This window comes from Eretmochelys imbricata, chromosome 5 (genome assembly GCF_965152235.1).
Source record: "Eretmochelys imbricata isolate rEreImb1 chromosome 5, rEreImb1.hap1, whole genome shotgun sequence".
NCBI lineage: Eukaryota > Metazoa > Chordata > Testudines > Cheloniidae > Eretmochelys > Eretmochelys imbricata.
The window spans coordinates 18,786,684-18,811,280 of NC_135576.1; the positions used below are offsets into that span (position 1 = coordinate 18,786,684).

General features: G+C 41.6%; 1 protein-coding gene across 4 annotated transcripts in view; it reads left to right on the top strand.

Moving 5' to 3' along the window:
* Nucleotides 1-558: 558 nt before the first annotated feature.
* C5H18orf54 (chromosome 5 C18orf54 homolog) overlaps nucleotides 559-24,597 on the top strand; it is a 29,284-nt gene continuing 5,245 nt past the window's right edge. For 2 of the 4 annotated variants that reach the window (XM_077816685.1, XM_077816686.1), the window contains exons 1-5: nucleotides 559-667; nucleotides 1,793-2,119; nucleotides 6,009-6,788; nucleotides 9,731-9,881; nucleotides 13,948-14,056. In XM_077816685.1, the coding sequence (XP_077672811.1) occupies nucleotides 1,843-2,119; nucleotides 6,009-6,788; nucleotides 9,731-9,881; nucleotides 13,948-14,056 (1,317 nt within the window). In that variant the 5' untranslated portion in view covers nucleotides 559-667; nucleotides 1,793-1,842. Of the gene's footprint in view, nucleotides 668-1,792; nucleotides 2,120-6,008; nucleotides 6,789-9,730; nucleotides 9,882-13,947; nucleotides 14,057-18,954; nucleotides 19,099-24,597 lie in introns of all 4 variants that reach the window. The other 2 variants (XR_013346110.1, XR_013346111.1) reach the window with 2 other exon arrangements.

Consider the following 24,597-nt stretch of genomic DNA (forward strand, 5'->3'; position numbering starts at 1 on the left):
TCTGCTGCACCGCCACTTACCCCCACCCAGCCCTGGCCTGGCGGGCAGGGTCCGCTCCTCAGACGAGCGCAAGCGGGGTATAGGAAAGTCTTAGCTCGGCAACACCCTTCACGCCCCTGGCAGGTGTCCTCGGGTGGTATTGCTATCAGGAGCACTGCGAGAGGGGCCACAGACGGCCCTGGAGAGATGGGTAGATAATCTGCACAGACAGCAACAGGGACATGGAGGCGGGATGAAGAAAGAGGAGGGTTACTGCAGTACAACGAGTGGGGTGAGATAGGCACATTTGAGTGGCTCAGGTTGATAGATAACATATTATTGGGTCCTCTATTGTAGACCTAATTGAGGACGTAAGTTTTCGGGAAGGACTTAAGCGAGGAGCGGATACTTTCCCGGGCACACGGGCTCCACCTCAGCTCTCTGAATCACAGCAGCGCATGTCTGCGGCGATGGCCCGCGGGGCATTCTGGGAGTTGTAGTCCCCGGCTCGCTCCAGCGGAGGAGGTAAACTACAACTCCCAGAAAGGAGCGCGACTATGTGCTCCTGCGCAGTGAGTAGCCCAGCGCCATTTTGAAAGAAGTGTCGTTGTACTTTAAACTAGCGGGCGGCAACGGCGGATGACGGGTGCTGAGGGGAGCGGAGGTTGCTGCTGACTGTCCCGGCTGGGTATGCGTGCCTTAGAGGCCCCGCGGGGTGTCCGAGTCCCCCACTGGGGCTCAGCATTGTAGTCTCCCCGGCCGGAGCGGGCAGTGGGGCGGAAGGTCTCCGTGGGGGGCGGGCGTTGAGGGTCGGGGCTTGGGAACAGCCCTGCCCTCGTGTGAGGTGACCAGGTTGGGTGAGGCTGTGATTTTCAACAAGGCTTACGGGAGCTAGGTGCCTATTTTCATGGGATTTAATTCCTTTCGGCTTCTTTGAAAATCCCAGCGTCAGCCTTTAGTACTAGTCTAGTTTCTGATCCTTCAGTAAATGTCAACCCATGGGATTGTTATAACCAAGCCAATTTAAAGGGGCTGTCTCGTAGTTGCATAGACAGGAAAAGCTCTTCCAATGCCTGTCCAATGTCACCCACACCTGTAGTTGGCAGGGTTCTTTAATACACCGTTCCCAGTACTGTTGCATCTAAACTGTTCTTGACTTCCTGCAATGATAGTGCTTTTATCACTTTGATATGTTCAACTGAACCACTTGCTTATACTGTTAAAACCATTTTTACTAATCTCTTCAATTTTGTTCTGTTATTTTTGGGGTTTTCTGTGCTAGCTGTGATGTCATAGACTGACATTTTGGGATGTTCCAGTTGAAGGCAGTGGTCTGGCAGACTTTAATCTCTTCATGTGCTAAATGCCCCTCTTGCTAAACCGGGGTTAGTCGGCATCTTTCAGTACCAAATGTTGTTTGGAAAAAGGTAGTTTAACAGTGTGATGTCCGCACAGCATATGAGGTGCCTTTTGCATATGAATACTCAGATTTGTTCACTTTTCTCTGTCCAGATGCAGACTTATTTTTGTTCTGTGCTTTGAATGCCTTTGTTTTTCTTGTTATTGCCTACTCATATACATGCATAAATCATAAACATTTTTTTTTATTTTTGTAAAGCTATGAGGTCAGTAGCCAGATTGAATATCTGGCTTAGAGCTAAATGGAATTTGTTAGCTTTTAAATAGTGCAAGTATCAAAATTGGTGAAACTCTTACTGGAAATTAATAAACATACAGATGCTTGATTTGAAAGTACAGTGTATGAGAGGACATCATGAGAGGTGATTGATTATATTTTTATTTCTTTACTCAGACTCTTCAGAAAGATGAGAAGAGATTCCATCAGTCATTTGGATAAAAGCCATGGCATGCTCATTTGAAAAAGACAGCATTTACTTGCCTGAATCTACTGTGTCTTCTCTCCTAGCAAGCTGCAGCCTTAACAGTAGTAACTCCTACTCAAACGGCTCAATTCAATACAAAGACAAGGTATACAACTCTGCATCTCAGGCTTTAGAGGCCTATATTGAAGATTTTGATCAAAGTCTTATGTCTTCAGAAGTAAGCACTGGAAAAATCTGCATAGGTCAGAGTACTCCTAAAGATAAGTCAGCAGAGTATGGTTCTGTACAAAAATACGGTATGTTTCCTGCAAATGAAGCTTAAATTGTGGTTTTGTTTAATATTTTGACATCTCTCTAAAGAGAACATCTCATGAACTGGTTCTGTCATCTTTTACATTTTCAGTCTATTCTTGTTTGTTATGTATGGCTATAGATACTCTTATTGAAACTTTTTTAAATTCCTTTTTGGAATTTGAATCTGTCAAAAAGTCTTAACACTGATCAGTAATCTATTTGATTTAATGAATATTTGCTGCATAAATTCTAGGCACATATTGTGTAATAAATGGTGTTTAGGTAGTGATACTTCTCATTCTCTGTAATAGTCTTCAGTAAAAATGAATTTTTACATCTTATTAAAAATAAAACCATGTAAATTTGAAATTAGAGATGTATGGTGGAAGTGGAATAAGTCTACTACACTTCCTCACTTTCATCTCCTGTCTGTACAAGTTTTTAGGCATATAAAGGAACTGGATCTCCTGGACTGCAAACTTGGCTGGCGTGAAACTGCACTTTCATACTGTGCTGTTTACTTCTTAGTTTCATATTAAAGATTAAATGAAACTTCTGTAAATAATAACTTAAGATTTGAAATCATAAGCAAATATAAGTAAAAGGTGGAATACCGCTGGAGTGGTGTATTACAAAGAGGCTACAGAATTTTGGTCTAATTTTAGTTGTTAGGTTTAGTGTGTTGGTGGCCTGTAATATATACAGGCACTAACTACATGATCTAGTGGTCCATTTTGGCCTTAAACTCTGGCTGAGTTTGGAATAGCTGTTATTGGCAAATACATAAATATAGTGCAAGTCTTACCACGGGAGTGAATAAAACCACTGTTTGTTCTATATATGCCACACATTATATATGAAAGCACTGTTTTAGATCCCAATCCTGCATCACTTACTTACCTGCTTAAAACTGAGAATGTGAGTAATACCACTCACATTACTAATGCTAAAAGTGAAGATGTGCATGTTTGCAGGATTGAAGCTCTCACTTTTTAAAAAATGAAGTTTTATTAGGTCTACTTTTGTGTATCTGTTGATCTGTAGTGCCTTTAGTTACTATCAGTCCAACAGTGGTAAGCTTAGTGGAAATCAAAAATATATTTCAGGGAAATCAAATTTCAAAATAGCTTTTTGCCCGCCCCCCCGCAAAAAAGTGTTTTTTAGATCTGAGATTGAGCTCTTAGCCAAAAGCTAGTGTTAAGGATACTTTCCAGCTTTTCAACAAAACTCATCAGATTGCATATGTCACTGTGACACAATGGACTTAAATGCTATTTTAAAAATAGAAAACATGTCTGTGATACCGCATTGAATATTGCATGTCCTGGATCTTAAGCAGGTGTCATTTTATGGAAAATTCTACATTTTGGGGGAAAAGAGGAAAAAATTTTGGTAGAATGACTAAATGAGTAACTGATGTTTGGAACTAATCAGAGGCTAAGAATGTTAGAATACATCACAGTGAGGAAATAGATTTGTGGTCTGATGACACAGTCATAGGTACAGGAATAAACTTACGGCTCTGCAGCTGATTAAATATAAATCATCCCCACAATATATGATGTGCATGTATAGAACATAATATTGTAAATCAGTGCCTAAACTTGGATCTTGACAAGGATTCAATTTCTGTTCCTAGAGTAACATCAGAATTATATAAAACTAATTTGCTAGAGCACCTCTTAGGTGCTGATGGTATTATCAGTTCAAATAGTTGGGGTTACTTGTTACTTTATCTGAACTAGAGTTTTTTGTCTGAACCATAGGCTGCACCATGACTGGGACAAAGGTTTGTAAAGGTGTTGCATTAGCCTTTACAGCTGTGTTAGTTAACACGAGTTTATTGGCTATCAGCTAACTTTAACCACTAAAAACTCTAGTCAGAAACACCTGGAGATGTGTGGGTGTGAGAGAAACCGTTTTAGTGGCATGCAGTTTGTTTATGGTTAGGTAAGGCTGATATTTTTGTTTAATAGCTTTGTGATTCTACTGCTTGCTTAAAAACAACTTTTTCTATTTTAAAAAAATATTTTCTCTTTACAAACTGGGCCCCCAATACTGCACTGAGCCTCATTGATGCTTTACTGAGCATGTCTGCACGTTATACATTTGCAAGACTGGATGTGTTTAACACAGTAGATTAATATATTACGCAGTTGAAATTGGTGGAAGATTTTGGGTAGTAAAAATACCTAAAATGGAATTTGGCTAGGAAAGTAAAATACATTTTAATGATGCCATCAGAATCTCAGTTTTAGAAATCTCTTCTAAAAGACTGAATTCTGACCCTGCATATCTTGTGAGTTCTAGTACGATCACAGGTTCAGGTTCTGTAGCTGCAGGTTATTGTCTTGTCCTTTCAATTCTGCTTTTCTCTTCTAATATACTTGCTGCACTTTGGGAGAGACAGGGAATCAGCTTTAATATTTGTGTATAGGTGACAGTCAGTACTCTGCCTGAAATATTACAGATGTATTAGAAAAATGTCTAACCTTGAAGGCATGCCCTAAAATTGGACAAGTCTGTTTCTTTTGCTGACACTAGATCCTACAGTATTCATGTTGTAAGATTTTTTGGGGGCCAGGGACTGTCTTATGTCTGTGAGACTCCATGTGCACTTGTGGTGCTACATAATGTGATAACAGCTACAATTTACATGTGATAGCAACTTGGACACTCTCTGTAGGGTTTCAACATTTGTACATCAAAAAGTAGTTAGCTGTACTCTACTGAATGCATCTGATGAAGTGAGCTGTAGCTCATGAAAGCTTATGCTCAAATAAATTGGTTAGTCTCTAAGGTGCCACTAGTACTCCTTTTCTTTTAGCTGTATTCTGTGTCCCAATAAAACTTTAAAATTAAAAAGCTAATTGCTGAAAAGGTTTCAGTATCTTGTGAGTTCTGTGCATCCTGTAAATTGTCATTTGAAATGTATTATGGGCAAAATGGTCAGCTGTACACATGCATTACACAGATTTTTAGGTACACAAATGTTTTATATGAAAGCAATTCTTTGAAAATACAGCACTCAGCCCTGGTCTAAAGTACAAACTTACGTTGGCATCTAAGTTCCCTGTAAGTTGCGCAGCCGCCTTCTTAGCACTGCACAGATGCTTAGGGAACCCACCCGGGGAACCTGCTGCGGCTGGGGGAGGGCACCTGGCCAAGGCCGGGGCGCCCCTCCCCCAACTCCAACTCTGCTGCGCTCGGACTGGCCAAAGCATCCCTCCCCTGACCTGAATCCAGCCCTGGCCTGGACCAGCCCGGAGAGGGGTGCCCGTCCTGTGGCCCTAGCCCCGGAGCTTCTGCAGCAGGGAGGGGGCATCTTTTTCCTCCCACTCCCCGCCTCAGGTGCTGCTGCGGGGAGAGAGGGCTGTGGGAGTCCTCTGTCCCCACTGGAGCCCCCTCCTGCACCCCCAGTCGGAGCATCAAACGAAATGAGGGCTAGATCAATAATGCCTCCAATCCAGGTGATGTCTGAAATATGCTGCCATTTATAGTCCTGCACTGAAGTCAAAATACTTCTCTGAATGGTGCACCATTTTGGTTTTATGAATCAGATAAACAGCAGAAGGAAGATGCTAGATTTCCCACAAAACCACCCCCCTCTACCATTCCACAGGCATAACATGAGTATCTTGATTCATGGGGAGTAAGACAAAAGTTTTAAATGACTTTATTTTGTTCATTTTTGCCACCAATATTTTGAGAGAAGTGGAGTCAGAATTGATCGACTATGATGCTTTGAAACATCAGTCCACAATATTCACATTGTAATTTAGTAAAAGAACTGTAATGTAAAAATGTATCTATCATAAGTTTTTCAAGTACATAGTTTTAATTTTTTTAAAATTTAGGAAAATATATAAAAACTGTTTCTCTGTTTTTCAGCTTTGGAGGACTTTAACCAGCAAGTAAAACTCAACTCCATTGCCTCACCTTTTATAAGACAAACTGTTTGTGACCCAGACTTGATTAGTCTCACCACAGATGATCTACTAGCATTTCCAGCAGATGGATCACTGCCTTTTATCCACAGGATACCTTCTGGGTCAGGGCTTCAAAGCGGGAAGTGGATTAGGAAGTCACTGAAAAAATCTCCCTTCTATGCTCATCAAACTTCCTCATTTGATGTTGAAAAAGACTTTGGTTTCCAAGACAATGGCAATGCTGTGGATAATCGAAATCACTACAGAGACATTGACAAAGAGAAACACAATGTGTATAAATCTCACAAATATAATTCTATATTTTCTAAAGAAAATGCAGGGGATTGCCTTTTACAACAACACTCTAAGTCCATTTCTGTCAAGAATTATCCAAGGTGGCTTACTAGCCATAAGTCTGACTTGAATGTGTCGGGGATAAGTAGTATTCCTGATTTCAAGTACCCAATCTGGCTAAAGAGTCATAACCTTTTATGTGATTCAGCTAATCAAAGTTTTATTCAGACAGTTAACATACAAGATGAATTTTCCTCTTCACAAATGTGTGAGAATCTGAAAAAATGCCATGTTGTGGATAAATTGGACTGCAGTTCTTTTGAACAAAATAGTTATCTGGATCCAACAGGTGACAGTAAAGTATCAGGAAATTGCCGATATGTCAGACCAAGTGCAGACTTCCAACCTGGCAATGGTCTCTCAAGACAGTCCAGACAGCCATTCAGAGGTAACTGCATTACGCATGATTTGTTTTGAATGTTTCTTGAGAATGTTAAATGCAAAATGTTACCCTTTTAGTCACACATGGCAGAACATGCTCCTCTTATATTGCGCAGTAAGACTATTCACACCTATTCTACGTGGGGGAGTGGTGAAAAATCCACGCTCCTGAGCGATATAGTTATACTGATGTAACTCCCCGTGTAGACAGCGCTATGTCAACAGGAGAGCTTCTGCCCTCAACATAGCTACTGCCTCTCCTGGAGGTGGATTAACTACAGTGAGAGGTCTTCACTAAATCGCTACAGCAGCACAGTTGCACCAGTGTAGTGTTCATGAAGACAAGCCCTCAGTAAAGTTAAGGTAAATCAGCTAAAGTTCTGAAGTCAATATGTATAAATTAGTACATATTTAATCTCACCCACCTATCCAATGAGTGCTGTCATTCAGGAGTAAAGTGGGCTTAGTACACTGTAATTTAATCTGGGAGGGTTAAGGTCTGGTCTACATCCAAAATTTAGGTTGACCTAGATACGTCAGTCCACTGAGTGTGAGAAATTCATGTCGGTGAGAGACATAGTTAAGTTGACCTAAGTCCTGGTATAGACACAACTAGATCAAAAGAAGAATTCAGTCCACCTAGCTACCGCCTCTTGAGGGGGTGGATTTACTACAGAGACAGGAAAAACTTCATGGTCTAGAAAGTATCTACTCTATGGTGCTACTGTAGCACAGCTGCAGCGCTATAGCTGTACCACTGTAGAGTCCATAATATTAACATCTCCCTAAGTTAGAGTGAACAAAGGGCACTTTACTCCTAAATGAGAGTATCCATACAGGGTTAACCCTGTTTTAACTTATGCATGTTGACTTCACACTTCTAGCTGGTTTGCCTTTGTGACCAGCCTCTGCCAGTTTCTCTCAAACAGCAGAAGCAGATACTGCACTGAGAATACCTGTGACCAGCTGCAATAGGAAAGAATGGAGGGAGCTGGAGATTACTGTGCCCATTTGCGGGGTCGGGGGGGAGAGGATTCAGTGCTCTATCCCTGCAGGGGGGCACAACATGGGCAGTAGCTCCCTCAACTCTTTAGGGGATGAGAAAGCCGAGCTCACCCCATAACCAGTTTGTGCCCAGTTTCCAGTCCTCCCTGGGAGCACCATGTGGAGCAGGAGCTCTTTCAATTCCCAGGTGGGGGGCAGCTTGCTGAGCTAGACTCTATTAAAAAAATCTCCCAGCATGTGGTGCCAGCAGCCCACCCCCAACAGCATTTTCCTGTTGCTAGCTAATGTGGTTAGTCAGGTAGCTCAAGAGGTAGAAGTCTGCGTTGCAGTGTTGAGGATTCAGCATTCACATTGCTGGTAATGTATGGTTGGGATTAGATTTATTTAAAAAAAAAAAAAAACTAGGAAATTCTATAAAATCTAATTAAAACCATTATTTTAGATGGCAAAGTCAAGCACTCAGAAGTTAGGAAATGTCAGCTTTACAGATGCCTGCATAACTTCAGTTTTCACCCCTTTGCGTATATCTATTATAATGCAGTTTTTAATTATATGATCACATACTCCCCCCTCCCCCCCCCCCCCGGACCCCTACCTCACTCAGTCCAGAGGCTAGTTGGACAGGTAGTTGAATTAGGGTTGCACATGAAAACGTAAATCTGCCACTTTCTAATTTTTGAGTGCTTGACTTTGCAATCTAACTAATGCAGGTTTTGTATGTAATTACATATGGTGTGTGTATGTGCAAGCAGAACTTCTTGAAGCGCATATTATGTGACACTATGAAGACCTATTTGCCAGCCACTTAAGAATCCTCAATATTGACATATATTTGATTAAATGAAAATCTTAATATCGGAGGGCTTTATAAAGTTAAGGAATCTTAAATGCTGTATTCTATAAATGAGGTATGGAAGGAAACATCCTACTGCATGGAAAGGCTGTGGCTATGTTAATTTTCCCTTCAATTCACATCTGACTCAGATGGTGCAATTGAACAATAATATGCCCTACAGCAGGGATCGGCAACCTTTAGCACGTGACCTGCCAGGGTAAGCCCCCTGGCGGGCCTGGCTGATTTGTTTACCTGTCGCTTCCACAGGTTTGGCCAATCGCGGCTCCCACTGGCTGCGATTCGCTGTCCCAGGCCAATGGGGGCTGCGGGAAGCGGTGGCCAGCACATCACTTGGCCCGCACCACTTCCCGCTGCCCCCATTGGCCTGGGACAGCGAACCGCGGCCAGTGGGAGCCACGATTGGCCGAACCTGTGGATGTGGCAGGTAAACAAACCGGCCTGGCCCGCCATGGGGGCTTACCCTGATGGGCCTCATGCCAAAGGTTGCCGATCCCTGCCCTACAGCCACAGTAAAGATCAGCAGAGGCACTGATGCTGTCCCCTACTATAAAGAGGAGACAGCTGTTAGCAGGGCGTTCTTTGAGAGGGATACTCAACTTTGGAATTCTCTCTTCCCACTCCACCAGATCTGTTAATCTTCAGGGTATAATACAAGATAATCTTTTCCCCAAGTGTTGAGGTGGGTTGAAGGCTAGAGGGTTTTTGTTTATTGTAGAGGTTATTTTATGTTCTGGGATGTATTTTATGTTGGGAAGAGCGGTGTTTGATTCTTTTCTGGGAACTTAGAGCTTGGAATAGAGGACTATTTGTTCTATAAAATCATATGGCAAGATTTTTAAAAATAGGTACCTAGAGTTAGTCTCATAGTTCCATATTAAGAGGCTTAATTTCATATTTAAGCAAAATTTAGGCACCACATTTTGAAAATTTTGGCAGTACTGTCTGTGAAAGAGGACAGACTATTTCCAGTGTCTTACAAATCATTTAGACTAAGTCTGAACAGTATCATGTAATAATGAAAGTGAAATTGCTGACTTGAAGAATCGTAGTGAATAGTAACTGGTGATGATGCTGTGTTGTGTTTTTAGATGACCAGATTGAGTTGCTTATCTTGAAGGCAAAGAGAACTCTAGAGTCTTCTGTTGAGAATTTATCAAGTGCTCTGAAAAATGATGGCAGCCCTTGTACAGTAGATATACTGGAAGCAGAAAGATCATGGGAAAATGTTCCAGTTGCTTTGTGAGTAAACAAAAATAACCATTAAAACAATTTGTTCCTGAAAGTGTATCATTGCCTAAGTATATGTGTTGTGTATACTATGGATAAGTGTTTCTCAACCTGTTTACCATTGTGAGCTGCATATGCAGCTCTTTGTGTTATGTGGGCCACACACACCACACGTATGGCCCTGAGGATGTCACATGGACTGCAGCTGTGTGTTGATTGGACTGCAAGCAGCCCACAGGTTGAGAACCATTGCTATAGAATATTTTAGATAAGCATGATTTTCTCACATAAAAATGCTAAGGAAAGAGAAGGGAGTGTTTTTAGAAGATGCAGCTTGAATTGCTAAGATTTTGATATTTTATCATATGAGGTGGTACGCTACTGTCTCCTGTTCAATCATTTTATCAATTACTAGGTTTCTACTTTCACTAAACCCACAGTGATATATTTCTGGATCCCTAGTTTTGTAAATTTTGTTAGTGCAGGAAAAGTTTTGATGTAAGGCAACACACTGTCATTTGTTTATGGGGGGAACAATTGATAGCTGTGAAGGCTCCTGGACAGCTTCAAATATGGGTCTAGATTCTTGGACTGGGTGTTTGGAGTAGTCCTGGATGTAAAAAAAGGATGGTCTTCTACAGGACCAAATAATTTGACCTACACTGTAGGGGAAAGTAACCTTAAATGTTTTGATGTGAAAATGAAGTCGGGGAGGATTCGCTAACCCAGGAAATGAGGGCTGTAATATAAATAGGATGTTCTGATGAGTTGTTTGAAGGAGGAGAGTGAAGATTTTTGGTGCATTGGTAATTGGGTATTGTTCCAAATGTAGGGAGCAGAATGAATTTGATATAGTGGAAAGCTATAGTAAAAAATGTTAATATCTTATCTTCCTTCCCACTATACCCCCTCCTTTTTTAAAATGACTATGAAGGTCTTGTCTACACAGGAAAAAGTGGAACTTAATCATCAGTGCTGGAAAGAGGTGAACCCTGTCTGCACCAATCAGTACCAGTGGTGGAATTGAACTTGTGTTGAATCGCATTTTGGTAGGATAGGCATCCTAGAAATGTAGGGCTGGAAGGGACCTAAAGAGGTCACCTACTCCATCCCTGCACACTGAGGCAGGGTTAAGTATACCTAGACCATCCCTGAGGGTTTGTCTAACTAGTTTTTGAAAACCTCCAATGATGGGGATTCCATACCTCCTTAAGTAACTTATTCCCTTACTTAACTGGTTAGAAAGATTTTTCCTAATATCTAACCTAACTCTTCCATGCTGCAAACTAAGCCAATTACTTCTTGTCCTACCCTCAGTGGATGTGGAGAACAATTGATCATGGTCATCTTTAAAACAACTTTTTATATATTTGAAAACTTACGTTCCCTTCCCCAGCCTCTTCTCCTCTAGACTAAACATGCCCAGTTCTTTCAACCTTTCCTCCTAGATCATGTCTTTGAAATATATTATCACTTTTGTTATTCTCCTCTCTATCTCCAGTTCATTGTTTTTTTTAGAGTTGTGCCCAAAACTGAACATAGTACTCCAGCTGAAGGTCTCACCAGTGCCAAGTAGAGCGGAACAGTTATCTTCCGTGTCTTATGTATGATACCTCTTATTACAGCCCAGCATCTTTTTCATAGAATCATAGAATCATAGAATATCAGGGTTGGAAGGGACCCCTGAAGGTCATCTAGTCCAACCCCCTGCTCGAAGCAGGACCAATTCCCAGTTAAATCATCCCAGCCAGGGCTTTGTCAAGCCTGACCTTAAAAACTTCCAAGGAAGGAGATTCCACCACCTCCCTAGGCAACGCATTCCAGTGTTTCACCACCCTCTTAGTGAAAAAGTTTTTCCTAATATCCAATCTAAACCTCCCCCACTGCAACTTGAGGCCATTACTCCTCGTTCTGTCATCTGCTACCATTGAGAACAGTCTAGAGCCATCCTCTTTGGAACCCCCTTTCAGGTAGTTGAAAGCAGCTATCAAATCCCCCCTCATTCTTCTCTTCTGCAGGCTAAACAATCCCAGCTCCCTCAGCCTCTCCTCATAAGTCATGTGTTCTAGACCCCTAATCATTTTTGTTGCCCTTCGCTGGACTCTCTCCAATTTATCCACATCCTTCTTGTAGTGTGGGGCCCAAAACTGGACACAGTACTCCAGATGAGGCCTCACCAATGTCGAATAGAGGGGGACGATCACGTCCCTCGATCTGCTCGCTATGCCCCTACTTATACATCCCAAAATGCCATTGGCCTTCTTGGCAACAAGGGCACACTGCTGACTCATATCCAGCTTCTCGTCCACTGTCACCCCTAGGTCCTTTTCTGCAGAACTGCTGCCTAGCCATTCGGTCCCTAGTCTGTAGTGGTGCATTGGATTCTTCCGTCCTAAGTGCAGGACCCTGCACTTATCCTTATTGAACCTCATCAGATTTCTTTTGGCCCAATCCTCCAATTTGTCTAGGTCCTTCTGTATCCTATCCCTCCCCTCCAGCGTATCTACCACTCCTCCCAGTTTAATATCGTCCGCAAATTTGCTGAGAGTGCAATCCACACCATCCTCCAGATCATTTATGAAGATATTGAACAAAACCGGCCCCAGGACCGACCCGTGGGGCACTCCACTTGACACCGGCTGCCAACTAGACATGGAGCCATTGATCACTACCCGTTGAGCCCGACAATCTAGCCAGCTTTCTACCCACCCTATAGTGCATTCATCCAGCCCATACTTCCTTAACTTGCTGACAAGAATACTGTGGGAGACCGTGTCAAAAGCTTTGCTAAAGTCAAGAAACAATACATCCACTGCTTTCCCTTCATCCACAGAACCAGTAATCTCATGATAAAAGGCGATTAGATTAGTCAGGCATGACCTTCCCTTGGTGAATCCATGCTGGCTGTTCCTGATCACTTTCCTCTCATGCAAGTACTTCAAGATTGATTCTTTGAGGACCTGCTCCATGATTTTTCCAGGGACTGAGGTGAGGCTGACTGGCCTGTAGTTCCCAGGATCCTCCTTCTTCCCTTTTTTAAAGATTGGCACTACATTAGCCTTTTTCCAGTCATCCGGGACTTCCCCGGTTCGCCACGAGTTTTCAAAGATAATGGCCAATGGCTCTGCAATCACAGCTGCCAATTCCTTCAGCACTCTCGGATGCAACTCGTCCGGCCCCATGGACTTGTGCACGTCCAGCTTTTCTAAATAGTCCCTAACCACCTCTATCTCCACAGAGGGCTGGCCATCTCTTCCCCATTTTGTGATGCCCAGCGTAGCAGTCTGGGAGCTGACCTTGTTAGTGAAAACAGAGGCAAAAAAAGCATTGAGTACATTAGCTTTTTCCACATCCTCTGTCACTAGGTTGCCTCCCTCATTCAGTAAGGGGCCCACACTTTCCTTGGCTTTCTTCTTGTTGCCAACATACCTGAAGAAACCCTTCTTGTTACTCTTGACATCTCTCGCTAGCTGCAGCTCCAGGTGCGATTTGTCCCTCCTGATTTCATTCCTACATGCCCGAGCAATATTTTTATACTCTTCCCTGGTCATATGTCCAACCTTCCACTTCTTGTAAGCTTCTTTTTTATGTTTAAGATCCGCTAGGATTTCACCGTTAAGCCAAGCTGGTCGCCTGCCATATTTACTATTCTTTCGACTCATTGGGATGGTTTGTCCCTGTAACCTCAACAGGGATTCCTTGAAATACAGCCAGCATCACGCTGTTGACTAAGCTTCAAATTGTGTCCCACTATAACCCACAAATTCTTTTCTGCAGTGCTGCTACCTAGCCAGTTATTTCTCACTTTATATTGTGAATTTGATTTTTTTTTTCTTCTTCTTAAGTTCAGTACTTTGCATTTGTCTTTATTTAATTTCATCTTGTTGGTTTCAGAGCAATTCTACAGTTTATCAGGATCATTCTAATCCTATCCTCTGCAACCTCTCCCAGCCTATTATCTGCATATTTTATAAGCATATGAAACATTAGTCCCAATGACATGTGAATGTATCTTATAGCAATTTGAGTTTGTAAAGCTGTTTCATGCTTTCAATTGCATGTTTAACTTTTTGTTTAGCAAACCTCCAGTACCTGTACACTGTGAGGAAGATGAGAACTCCCTACAATCCCCCAAGGCTAACATGGTAAATGAATTCCTTGAAGACTGTTTAAATAATGACAATCAGGTAGGTTAAGTTTAATTATACCTATCTTGTAATATTTCTTGCTTATAGTAGTCTTAAAGGAAATCATAAGACTTTACAGTTCTGTAAGTTGATTCTAGTGCATGTGCTAACGTGGGCATCAAAAGTACATAAGACCAATAAATAGTAGCATGAGGAACACTTGTAATTGGTTTCTGTTTTAGCTTTTATAATGAGTTAACAGCAAAAGGAAAAATTGTAATGGCTTTAAATGGTCACATAATTCTAATGATTAAACCCTACATTCTGACCTTTCCATGATCAAGGATTGCAAATAAATAGCAGTTGGTCTTAACCTATTTTGATAATAGTAATTGTTTCATTACTTGCTTGAATTTTCTATCCTATATTTTAATGTTTTTCCTATCTGAAGTAACTAAATGGTGGCGGTGTCATTATCCGTATAAATATCTGATCCTACTAATCTCTTAGCTTCAGTAATAGCTTTTGTTAATCAGTTGAGTTCCACAGCTTGGTTATATATTGTTTTTCCTCTTGTATTAGCTTTATTGTTGCCTTTTAATTAAACTAAATATTTCAGTCTACCTCCTCTAGACCAGTAGTGCTCAACCTTTCCAGACCACTGTACCCCCTTTCATGAGTCTGATTTGTCTTGTGTAGCCCCAAGTTACACCTCATTTAAAAAGTACTTTGCTTACAAAATCAGACATAAAAATACAAGTGTCACAGCACAATATTATTGAAAAATTGTTAACTATTGTAAAAATGAGAGAGTAATAAAATAAATCAATTGGACTACTAATATTGTACTTGCATTTCAGTGTATAGTATAAACAAATAATTCTGTATAAAATTTTAGTTTGTACTGACTTCACTTTTTATGTAGCCTGTTATAAAACCAGGAAAATATCTAGATGAGTTGATGTACCCCCTGGAAGACTTCCATGTACCCCCATGGGTACACATACCCCCTGGTTGAGAACCACTGCTCAAGATCATTATTTTGTATAGTTTCCCTTCATATTCATCTCTTCACTAAAGAAAACATTCCTGATGTTTTCAGTCTCACTTTTGTTAACTGAACCCTTTTTATTTTTTGTTTCCTAACATAGTGTTAATAATAAATGTTCTGTATATAAATAAGTTCTTGTATTAGTAATCAAGTTAGCGAGATCATTATATTCCATGTTGGTATATACAGCATTTTGCCATTTACAAAACAGTTTATGGATTCCAAGGTCAGAAGTGGGACCTTCGTGATCTCCTGTATAATACAGTCCAGAGAACTTCTCCAAAATAATTCCCAGAGCATATCTTTTAGAAAAACATCCAATCTTAATTTAAAAATGGTCAGTAATGAAGAATCCATGCTGACCCCTTGGGAGCTATTCCAATTGTTAATTAGCCTGACTATCAAAAATTTATGTGTTGTTTCCAATTTGAATTTGTCTAGCTTCAACTTTCAGCCATTGAATCATGTTATAGTGATGATATTAGGAATTTACATTAGAAACTATACTAACATATATTTGCATTTCACTGTGTGCTTGCATTTAAGAAATAAATAAAGGTTTTCTACAAAATGTTCCCAACTACACATGTTTTTCACTGACGTTTTAAGGACACATGTAGAGCTTTTCTTTTGCGGGGGGGGGGGGGGGGGGAGGAGGTTATGTTCTAGCTTTTGTGACTTTAACAACTCCCAACATTCCTTTTTGGAATCTCTGAAAAAAGAACACCTTCATGTTGTTTTATATGACCAGGTCTTTCCTAAATCATTTTCTTTACAAAGTTTGATGTAAAGATTATATCTATTACTCTTGGGGGAATTCTGCTCCCAAAAATTTAAAATTCTCCATATTTTAGTTGTCAAAATAACACTCAATAATAATGCCAGTTTGAATTATTTTGGTAATTTATTTCAAAATACCTATCCGCAACTATGTCTGTAACAGTACAGACACAAAAAAAATAGAGTTGAGGAAACCCCTACAACAGTTCTTGTTTCTCTTCCCCCTCCCCCCAGAGCCCAGTAGGGGGGCCAGGCACCCACACCCCTCCCCCACCCCCCGCCCAGCTTCAGGATTTCCCCCAGCCCAGACACTCACATGCACCCCCTGTGCCCGACCCCTCAGAGTTCAGCCGTGGCCAGACACCCCCGCCAGTCCAGACATACCTACCCCTCTCCCCCAGAGCCCAGGGATCCAGAGAGAGAAATAGCCTGATGCTGGGTCCTGGGTTTGTGTGGAGTTTCCTACATGCCGCTTCCTTCCTTCAGGGCATGTTGAAAATTGCAGTTACCGGGATCCCTCTAGTGCCCTCCCCGCAACAGTGTCTTCTACTTACAAGCTGTGCTGTGCTGGGTCCAATAACCCCTAGTGGTAGCCAGCAGCTCTCCAGCCTATTTTCCTCTGTGGAGGAAAAGGAAATTCTGCACAAAACACTTTAATTTCTGTACAAATTGTGCATGCTCAGTGGCACAGAATTTCCCCACAAGTAAGTATCTGTACCGAACTGGTACCTTACACAAGAGGAAGGTGCCGTGGTCTTTGAGAAGACCATCTTCCTGGTTTGCTAGTTTCTTTTGACCCAACACTCCCTAACATGGAAAGAATTGGTTAAGATTAGGTTAAATCTTTAAATATATCAAATCTTTATATATCCTAGGTGACTCTTAAAGATCTATAATTTGCTTTGATCCTAGGTTAAGTAGTACCCAGTGATAACTTATGCTGTGGGCTTATATGCACATGCTATTACCAGCTACACAAACATATCCACTTCGAAAAAAGCTAGGACAGTTTTTTCCTAGCAGGTGTCCCTGTTCTGGTGTTCAAATGTCCTGTTAAGGAGACAAAAAGAATAAAATTTCTTAGAAAAAGTATCTGCTCTTTAGTTTGCTTGTCTGTGAAGCTTCAGAGTCAGTTAGCAACTGTAGTTTGGGGAGCCAGGCAACATCTTCTGGCTTGGGTACTGACGTTCTCAGGCTGCAATGTCTCCATCTACTTTCTTTGGAAGGGGAAGTAGAAGTTGTGATGGATATTGCAATCCCATGCAGTATCTTTGGGGGCTACTGTATGAAATTTATGAATGGCTTATGTACGATTGTATTCTACTCCATAGGGCAGGGTTACCACAAATAGGCTACTACCTAAAAGCAGTGTGGGGTGATTACCCTGAAGATTAAGTAACTCCGGAGAAACACCACCTGGTGTTGGCGTATACTGATTCAAAGTTGGCTTTCCAACAAACAAAGAAAGGGCTTTTGGTATAAAAAGTTGAGCTTGAATTGTTATGGGGCCGCCTTTCTGCAAGCAAATGGATAGGACCTTCTGTTCAAGGGGAGCCCTAACCCTTCCAGAAGCACTGGAAAGACTGTGGCCTACTAGACTGCCAGAAGACTAATGGGTAACTCCTGGTGTGTTTAAATCTGTTTATTTTTAATATTTTCTCAGTAATACTTTACCTTAAGAATAAATGTGCTTGCCTAGGATGAGCTGTGTGGTAACTTGTAACTCCTGGCAATATGCTGTTCAGAGTTCTCAGAGAGAGAGCAACATGCAGACATTCGCTGTTAGACTGGTTTGCTGGGTATATCCAACTGTAAGGCAGGGATCTATGAAGCCTTAAAACCCTTGGTCAGAAAGTAGTGGGGCAGGAGTTCCTGATCAGAGATAAGTGATAGCTGGAGACCTAGCACCTAACTTGACTCTCCTGGATTGGACTACGGAGGGAGGGGATGCAGGTGCAGTTACCCTGAAACTGTGCAATAGGAATATCTGCCTTCGAGTTGTCATTGTGGTGAACTTCTTCCTCATTTATCTGGTCTCTTATGAGTGAAACTTGGGCTGGTATTATCCCATAGGCCCTTACCTGTAATTATCTGATCGGATCAGAGGATCACAAGATTGTCACCCCAACTGCATTGCCCAATCATGAGTAAGTGATATCAGTCTGACTCTGGGTCCACTTTTGCGATTCTCCTTTTAGGGCACTGTTTCTTAGTCACACCCATGAGTCTGTTTTTTCCAAATAAATAACATTGAGGAAATAACTGGAGATGTTCTCAACCCCCTGAAGAGTCTCAGCTGTTCACCTGAAACACTGGAGTCTGTTCCTGGTCATAATTTATTACCAACTGTCCTATGATTTACAAAAGTGCACAAATACAAAAGTAGTTCCTTACCCATTTATATGCTTCTACGTCCCCAAGGCGGACAAGGCCCTATAAATAAAATAATTTGCAGAACTGTCACCGTTTGGGGAACTGGGTAAAAGTTTATTTCACTCTATCAAAGATTAAAGTCAAGCTGCTTCAAAGATACTTATTAAATTCATTAACAAACTTATTAAAAATACTAGAGGTCTACATTACTATATGCCTGTATGTGCTAAATCTTTGCTTTCCTTCCCCCCTCCACCCTGGAAACAAAAAATCTGGAGTGAAGAGGCCTTTTTTTAAGGAATTCTCATGCTATCAGAGAATTCTAATGTCATTTGAAATACTGATATATTGTATTTAAAGTTTATAGCGCACGATTAATCATTCTTAAACAATTAGTCTAACATATAAACTTATTTTAACAATTACACAATTTCAGCAAAATAACTTTTTCTGCATAGCCTCATCTGTCTCAAGGTCTTCTGCCACTAGTATTGGCAGAGGTCTTACAATTCTTTGAGCAAAATTTGAGTGTGTGGTTGAAGAGACAGAGCTTCTACTGTAACCTCGCACCTCACAGTTCTTAGGAGTAACATCATATGAAGCGGGGGGAGGGGGGGAGTGAGTTCACAGGATGCAGGGCCAGCCTTAGGGATAGGAGTATATAAACTGGACTCCGAATATGTATGTCTTATTGATGGAATATAAAATCTGAAGTGTCATGGATTACCATTTCCTCCTCGTCTTTTTTGTCTAGCAGAGTCGCAAAATTGGAATCCCGGGGAAGAAAGTTCCTCTAAAAGCATCAACCATCTCAACATTTGACCCGTAGCTTGGGGGTGTTAGACCCGCGATTGAGGTCTCCCTATGGGCTGGGGAGCAAGCAGATACCGGACACAGTGTTAGTATATAATACTCTAAATGCTCTTTATTGATTACAAAACAAACCTTATTCACTCCACCTTCACACCCCAAACATAGTATACCAGAGTCCAAAGGTCAGAATGGTCCTGATGGTCAGTCAAGGTTCCTTCCATCAGGATAAGATCAGAAGATGCGGGGAGCCGATGAAAACCACACCTATATCCACACGGGTCTCTGGATCAATAAGTAATTCTGATTTGCAGAAATCATAGGCATCCATTTATAGTCCATTCCGTTGTGTCATCAGTTCTTTGCCTTTGTTTACTAGGCCTTCTACCTGCACAAAATTCCAAAGAGACAATGTTGGGTGGGCCGCCGTGATCCAAGTCATGCCATTTCCTACAATTCTTACACAATTTTATAATCAGTCCAGCTGGTGTTATTTCCTTTTCTGATGATTTTCCATATTTTTCTTGAAACATAAGATTGTTTTTGCAGAAAGAGTTCTAATAGTCCTTGACCTTAAGTCCTTGCTTCGATTGCTAACTTGCAACGCACGCATTCATGTCTGGCACGCATCATTCATACCAGGCCTCCATGACCTATACATATTACATGGATATATGAATCACAGTGTGTGTGTGTATATACATATATATCTCCCAACATTCCCCCCTCTTGATACAATAATTAATGGCATTAATCATGTATCATTTTATAATTTAGCAAGCAATTCAATTTTATTGATCACTTGCTCTAAAACTTCTTGTCACTTTCTTATTCCATTTTCCACTCTCTTAAGTTCTGTTAGTAACTCCCTTATCCACTGGGTAACTGATACCTCCCCTTCTGGGTACAATAAAAGACTCCACAATCTCCTAGCCAGTACCCAATTGATGACTAATTCGGATTGCCACCAACACCACTGGGCAATTTATCGACCCAGTCTTTGCCAGTTTCTTGTACTACTTTACATAGAGCTTATTTAATAGTTTGATTTATCCTTTCTTCTCTCCCTGATGATTGAGGATGATAGGGAATATGTAGTTGTTGCTTTATTCCTAAGGCTTTTAATAAACTTTTAATTATTCCTCTTACAAAATGTGGCCTATTATCTGAATCAATTACTTTTGGAATTCCATATCTACTAAACACTACTTGCACAACTTTTTGGCAGTGATTTCTGCAGTATGTTTTCTGGTGGGAATTGCCTCCACCCATCCAGAAAAGGAATCTACTATCACTAACAAATATTTATTTCCCCCCTTGGGTCTTAGGCAATTTATCAATATAATCAACCTGTATTCTACTCCATGGCCCCACAATTCTTTGGTGTAACAAGAGTCCCGAATTCGGTGGTCTATTTCTGTCTGTTGCACACCTTATGCAATTTTTAACAACGTTTTCTACATGCTTTCACACCTTAGGCTATATTCCAATTTGTTTTATTTTAAAGAGAGTATTCTCTATTCCTTGGTGGGTCATAGAGTGACACAGGTTTTTAATCTCTTCTCTTTGAAGTTTGTTAGGTACACACTTTACCTCTCCTGTTTTCTTATTCACCACATATCCACCTTGTATATTCCAGTTTCCCCATCTTTCCTCAGGTTTAACCTCCTGTTTTAAGGCTTGACTACTAACTACCATAACTCCCAAAGGTTCCTTTACTGCTAATTTAGTTAAAGCATCCGCTTTATCATTCCAATATTTTTCATTCCCTTTTGGTTTTTGATGACCTTTAATATGTCTTGCTCTTAATTTTCCTGGGTGTGTTTTCAACTAATTATAGGTAGATATTCCAATCCTCTTTTTGGACCAAATTTTTCCCCTCAGCTGTTTCCCAATTATCTTTTTCCAAATCCCAATCCAGTATAACAGTCCTTGTACCACAAAGTCTGAATCCAAATAGACATAAAGACAGTCTGCAACATTATTTTTCTGTGTAATCAGATCATTAAGAGCTCTGACCTCTGCTCCCTGAACTGAGGTCATGCTCCTAGAACCAGAAATCGTTTCCCCATCAATTTGTACAGCTGTATAGTCCGTATATTTCTTAGTGTTCTCATGGTATGAACTACCATCTGTAAACCAAACCTCTTTTTCTCCAAGGTGTAACATTTCATGTACCAGGGTTGCTTCTTCAGCTAACTTTGGTTCAGTTTCTGGAAGTGGGCATTCATGCTCCTCTCCTTTCATCAGGAGACCATATGGTAACATCATTGCTTGTTTGTTATTCTCATATGTAACATCTCTGCTAGTTAACGTCAAGGTCCATTGGGCCATCATGATATGTGATACTCCTTTTCCCTGCAGTTTTCCTGATTAAAATATACTTCAGGGGAGAGTCAGGTGTTGGTATTATAACAGGGACTGTGCGAGTCGTCAAATCAAAAGCTTCAATGGCCCTGTAGCGAAGTGACTCCTCACCGGTGCGGTGCCTCCTGCTGGTCATCTGGGAATTAGCTCTTTTCCAGTGTACAGAGCGCCCTCTGCAGGCCGGTGTCTCGCCTGCTGCTGGCCCCATGTCCCCCCAGACTCGGGTGCCCTTTACCTCAGGGTTCTGCCCCAGCAGTACCCCCACACTCTGGGTCTCCCCTCCCAGGGGAACCCCTAAGCCCACCTCACCTCAGTGACTACTGTCAGTCATCATCTAGCCCCCTTTTACTGGGGCAGAATTCAGTCTGTAATGGCCACTTATCATTGGCAAGGGGTTAGGACCAGCTGCCTCTGCCTATTCCCAGGCTGCACCTGTGTAGCCTCAGTACCTTTGTAGGCCTTCACCAAGACCTGTAGCCTGGGGGTTTACCAGGCTGGAGTTCCCTAGCTCCCTTGCCCTATTCCCCAGCACTGTTCTGCTTCAGGTACTTTCCTTTCAGGCAGCTAGCCCTTCCCACTCCAGGGCTAGAGTGAGACTCCTCCAGCTTCTGGCCCACAGCCCTCTTCTCAGGACCAGCTGGGCCCTAATTGAGCTGGCCACAGCTGTGATCAACTACTCCCTTAACTGTTTTCACTCTTTTTCCCAGCCGCAGCCCTCTGCAGGGCTGCTTTTATCCCGTTCTGCAGGAGTGGGGCAGCTGCCCCACTACAGGCCCACACAGCAGCTAAACATTCTTTTTCACAGATCCCAAACTGCTGCTCTGTAGGGGTTAATTTTCTAGACTCATGTGCTACCGGTATTAACTTTCTGTCAGTTTCTTGCATCAGTAGGGCTGCTAGACTTCATTGGGTTGCTGCCAACTTAATCACAAATGGCTTGTTTATTTCTGGGAATTTCAATGCTGGAGCTTGCATCAAGGCTTGTTTTAAATTACAGAAAGCTTTTTCTTGTTCAGGCCCCTGCTCCCATTCTACTTTATTTTTTAGTAGACGCCACAAGGGTCCAGTTATAGTGGCAAAATTCCAGCAGTTTCCTTAAATAGTTAAACCCTCCTAACATCACCCTCAGTGTATGAGAATCTTCTGGCCTTGGTAAATTCATTAATGATTTCACCTTTTGTTGATCTACCTGAATTCCTTGTTCCCCTAGGGTCACCCCCAAATAATTCACTCTCCTTTGCACTATTTGGGCTTTCTCTTTATTAGTCTTGAAAACCATTTCCTGGATGAGTTTTAACACTTTCAGTCCGCTCAGTCACCTCCTCTTCTACTTATGAGGTGACACCTGCTCATCTTCACCACCTCCCCATCTACAGGTGAGGTGACATTCTCCCAATCCTCTTTGGATAATTGATCCAGTGTTCACACCTCCCCTCAATTTCAAATACCTCCAAGTGATATTCCGAATCACATCTACTCCTTTCTTCTGCTTTTTACTTCTCACCTCCTCTTGCTGAATTTCAAAGGGCAAAATGGATGGAGTTGATTAATGTATACTCATCTGCGTTGTTCATCCAAAGGAGGAGCAGCACAGGAACCAGCAAACAATGGTGAAAACAGGAGTTTGAGTGGAGATCTGTTGTTGGAAAAAGGAGACAGGCCCCTGTTCCTTGGGGGCAGTGAATGAGTTCTTGAGAGTATGTCTTTGCTCGGTGGTTTGTTTTCAGTTTGTAAAGTTTGGTAGGGAGCAGAGTGTTGAGACAAGCAGAGATTAGACGATAGCTAGGCAAGCCTTACCTTCAGTCAAGGTTTAGCTGTGATCTAATGCTCTGCTTCTCTCAACACACACCCACAAACATGGTTCTCTCAACAAACATATAAAGGCAGCTAACTGGCTAACCAGAGGCAGAGGAGCCATCAAACGGAGCTGTGAAAACTGGAGAGTTATAGTGGGAGTTTGGGGGAGGGCGTGTCTAGTGTGTGTGTGTGTGGTTTTTTTGTTCTGCTTGTTGTTTATGGGAGCTTAGGAGGCTATGACAGCTACAAAGACCTAAAGAATGGAAGAAACATGAAGACAACTTGGTGTGAAAGCTGCAGGATGTACATCATTCTGGAGAGGGTACCTGAAAGGTGCTTCGTTTGTATGAAGTGCTGCTTGATAGATCTGATGGAAGTGAGGATCTGAGGTTTGGTGGTGCAGCTAGAAATAATGGTTGAGTTTAGAAGGGGATTTGAGCAGATGATGAAGGGAAAGAGAGAGGAGGCTGAAGGGAAAACTCAAGACTTGAAGATGCATTCTGGACAAGAATACTTAGAGGATAAACTTTTCCTTATAAATCACAATTAAAAAAAAATTCCTCTCATCTTTCAACTATAGTAATCTGAAAGTGTTACTTGTTAACAAAAGTAGGCAAATAATTTTCAAACAGAGGTGGTATTTGTTCTTAAGCTACTGATGTCCATTCTAAAAGTAAACATTCAAAATTAGAAAATGTGAAAATTCACAGTTCAGGTTCTAAACAACTCTTTTCCAAGGTGTTTGCTTTCCAAGTGTTGGGGAACATATGGTGTGCGTGTTATGGGTGAATGTGGGATTGAGTTTGGCTCTGGATTTATCGTATTTTTATTAAAATTGATATTTGGAGTTGTCAGCTAAGAATTTTTGTGTGTGCCCAGCTATGTTCATTATTAGTGTAACATCTATCAAATAAAATCAAGACCTACTAAAAGCATGATCTCTCTACCAAATTGCTGTCAGACAAATTCCTATATTCCTTTATCGTTTCTAGACCCGATTCCACCTCGTGGGAATGTCTACACTGCAATTACACACCCGTGGGTGGCCCATGTCAGTAGGCTTGTACTATGGGGCTGTTTAATCGTAGTGTAAATGTTCAGGCTCTGGCTGGTGCTCTGACTGTGGTACCCCACAAGTTGGGAGGGTCCCAGAGCCTGGGTTCCAGCCCAAATCCAAATACCTACACCACAATTAAACAGCCCCTTGGCCAACCCCTGCAAACCCGGGCCAGCTGTGAGTGTTTAACTGCAGTGTAGACATACCCTCTGTTACTCAAGATCTACTGCACTGTATCTATGTTGGTTCAATGGGCTACAGTGCCATACAATTGATGTAGTGGGGAATGAGGCCCTCTATATGCTATTTCTATAGACTGATAAAAAAGTAGTGGAAAATCCACATAGGTCACAACTATCAAATTGT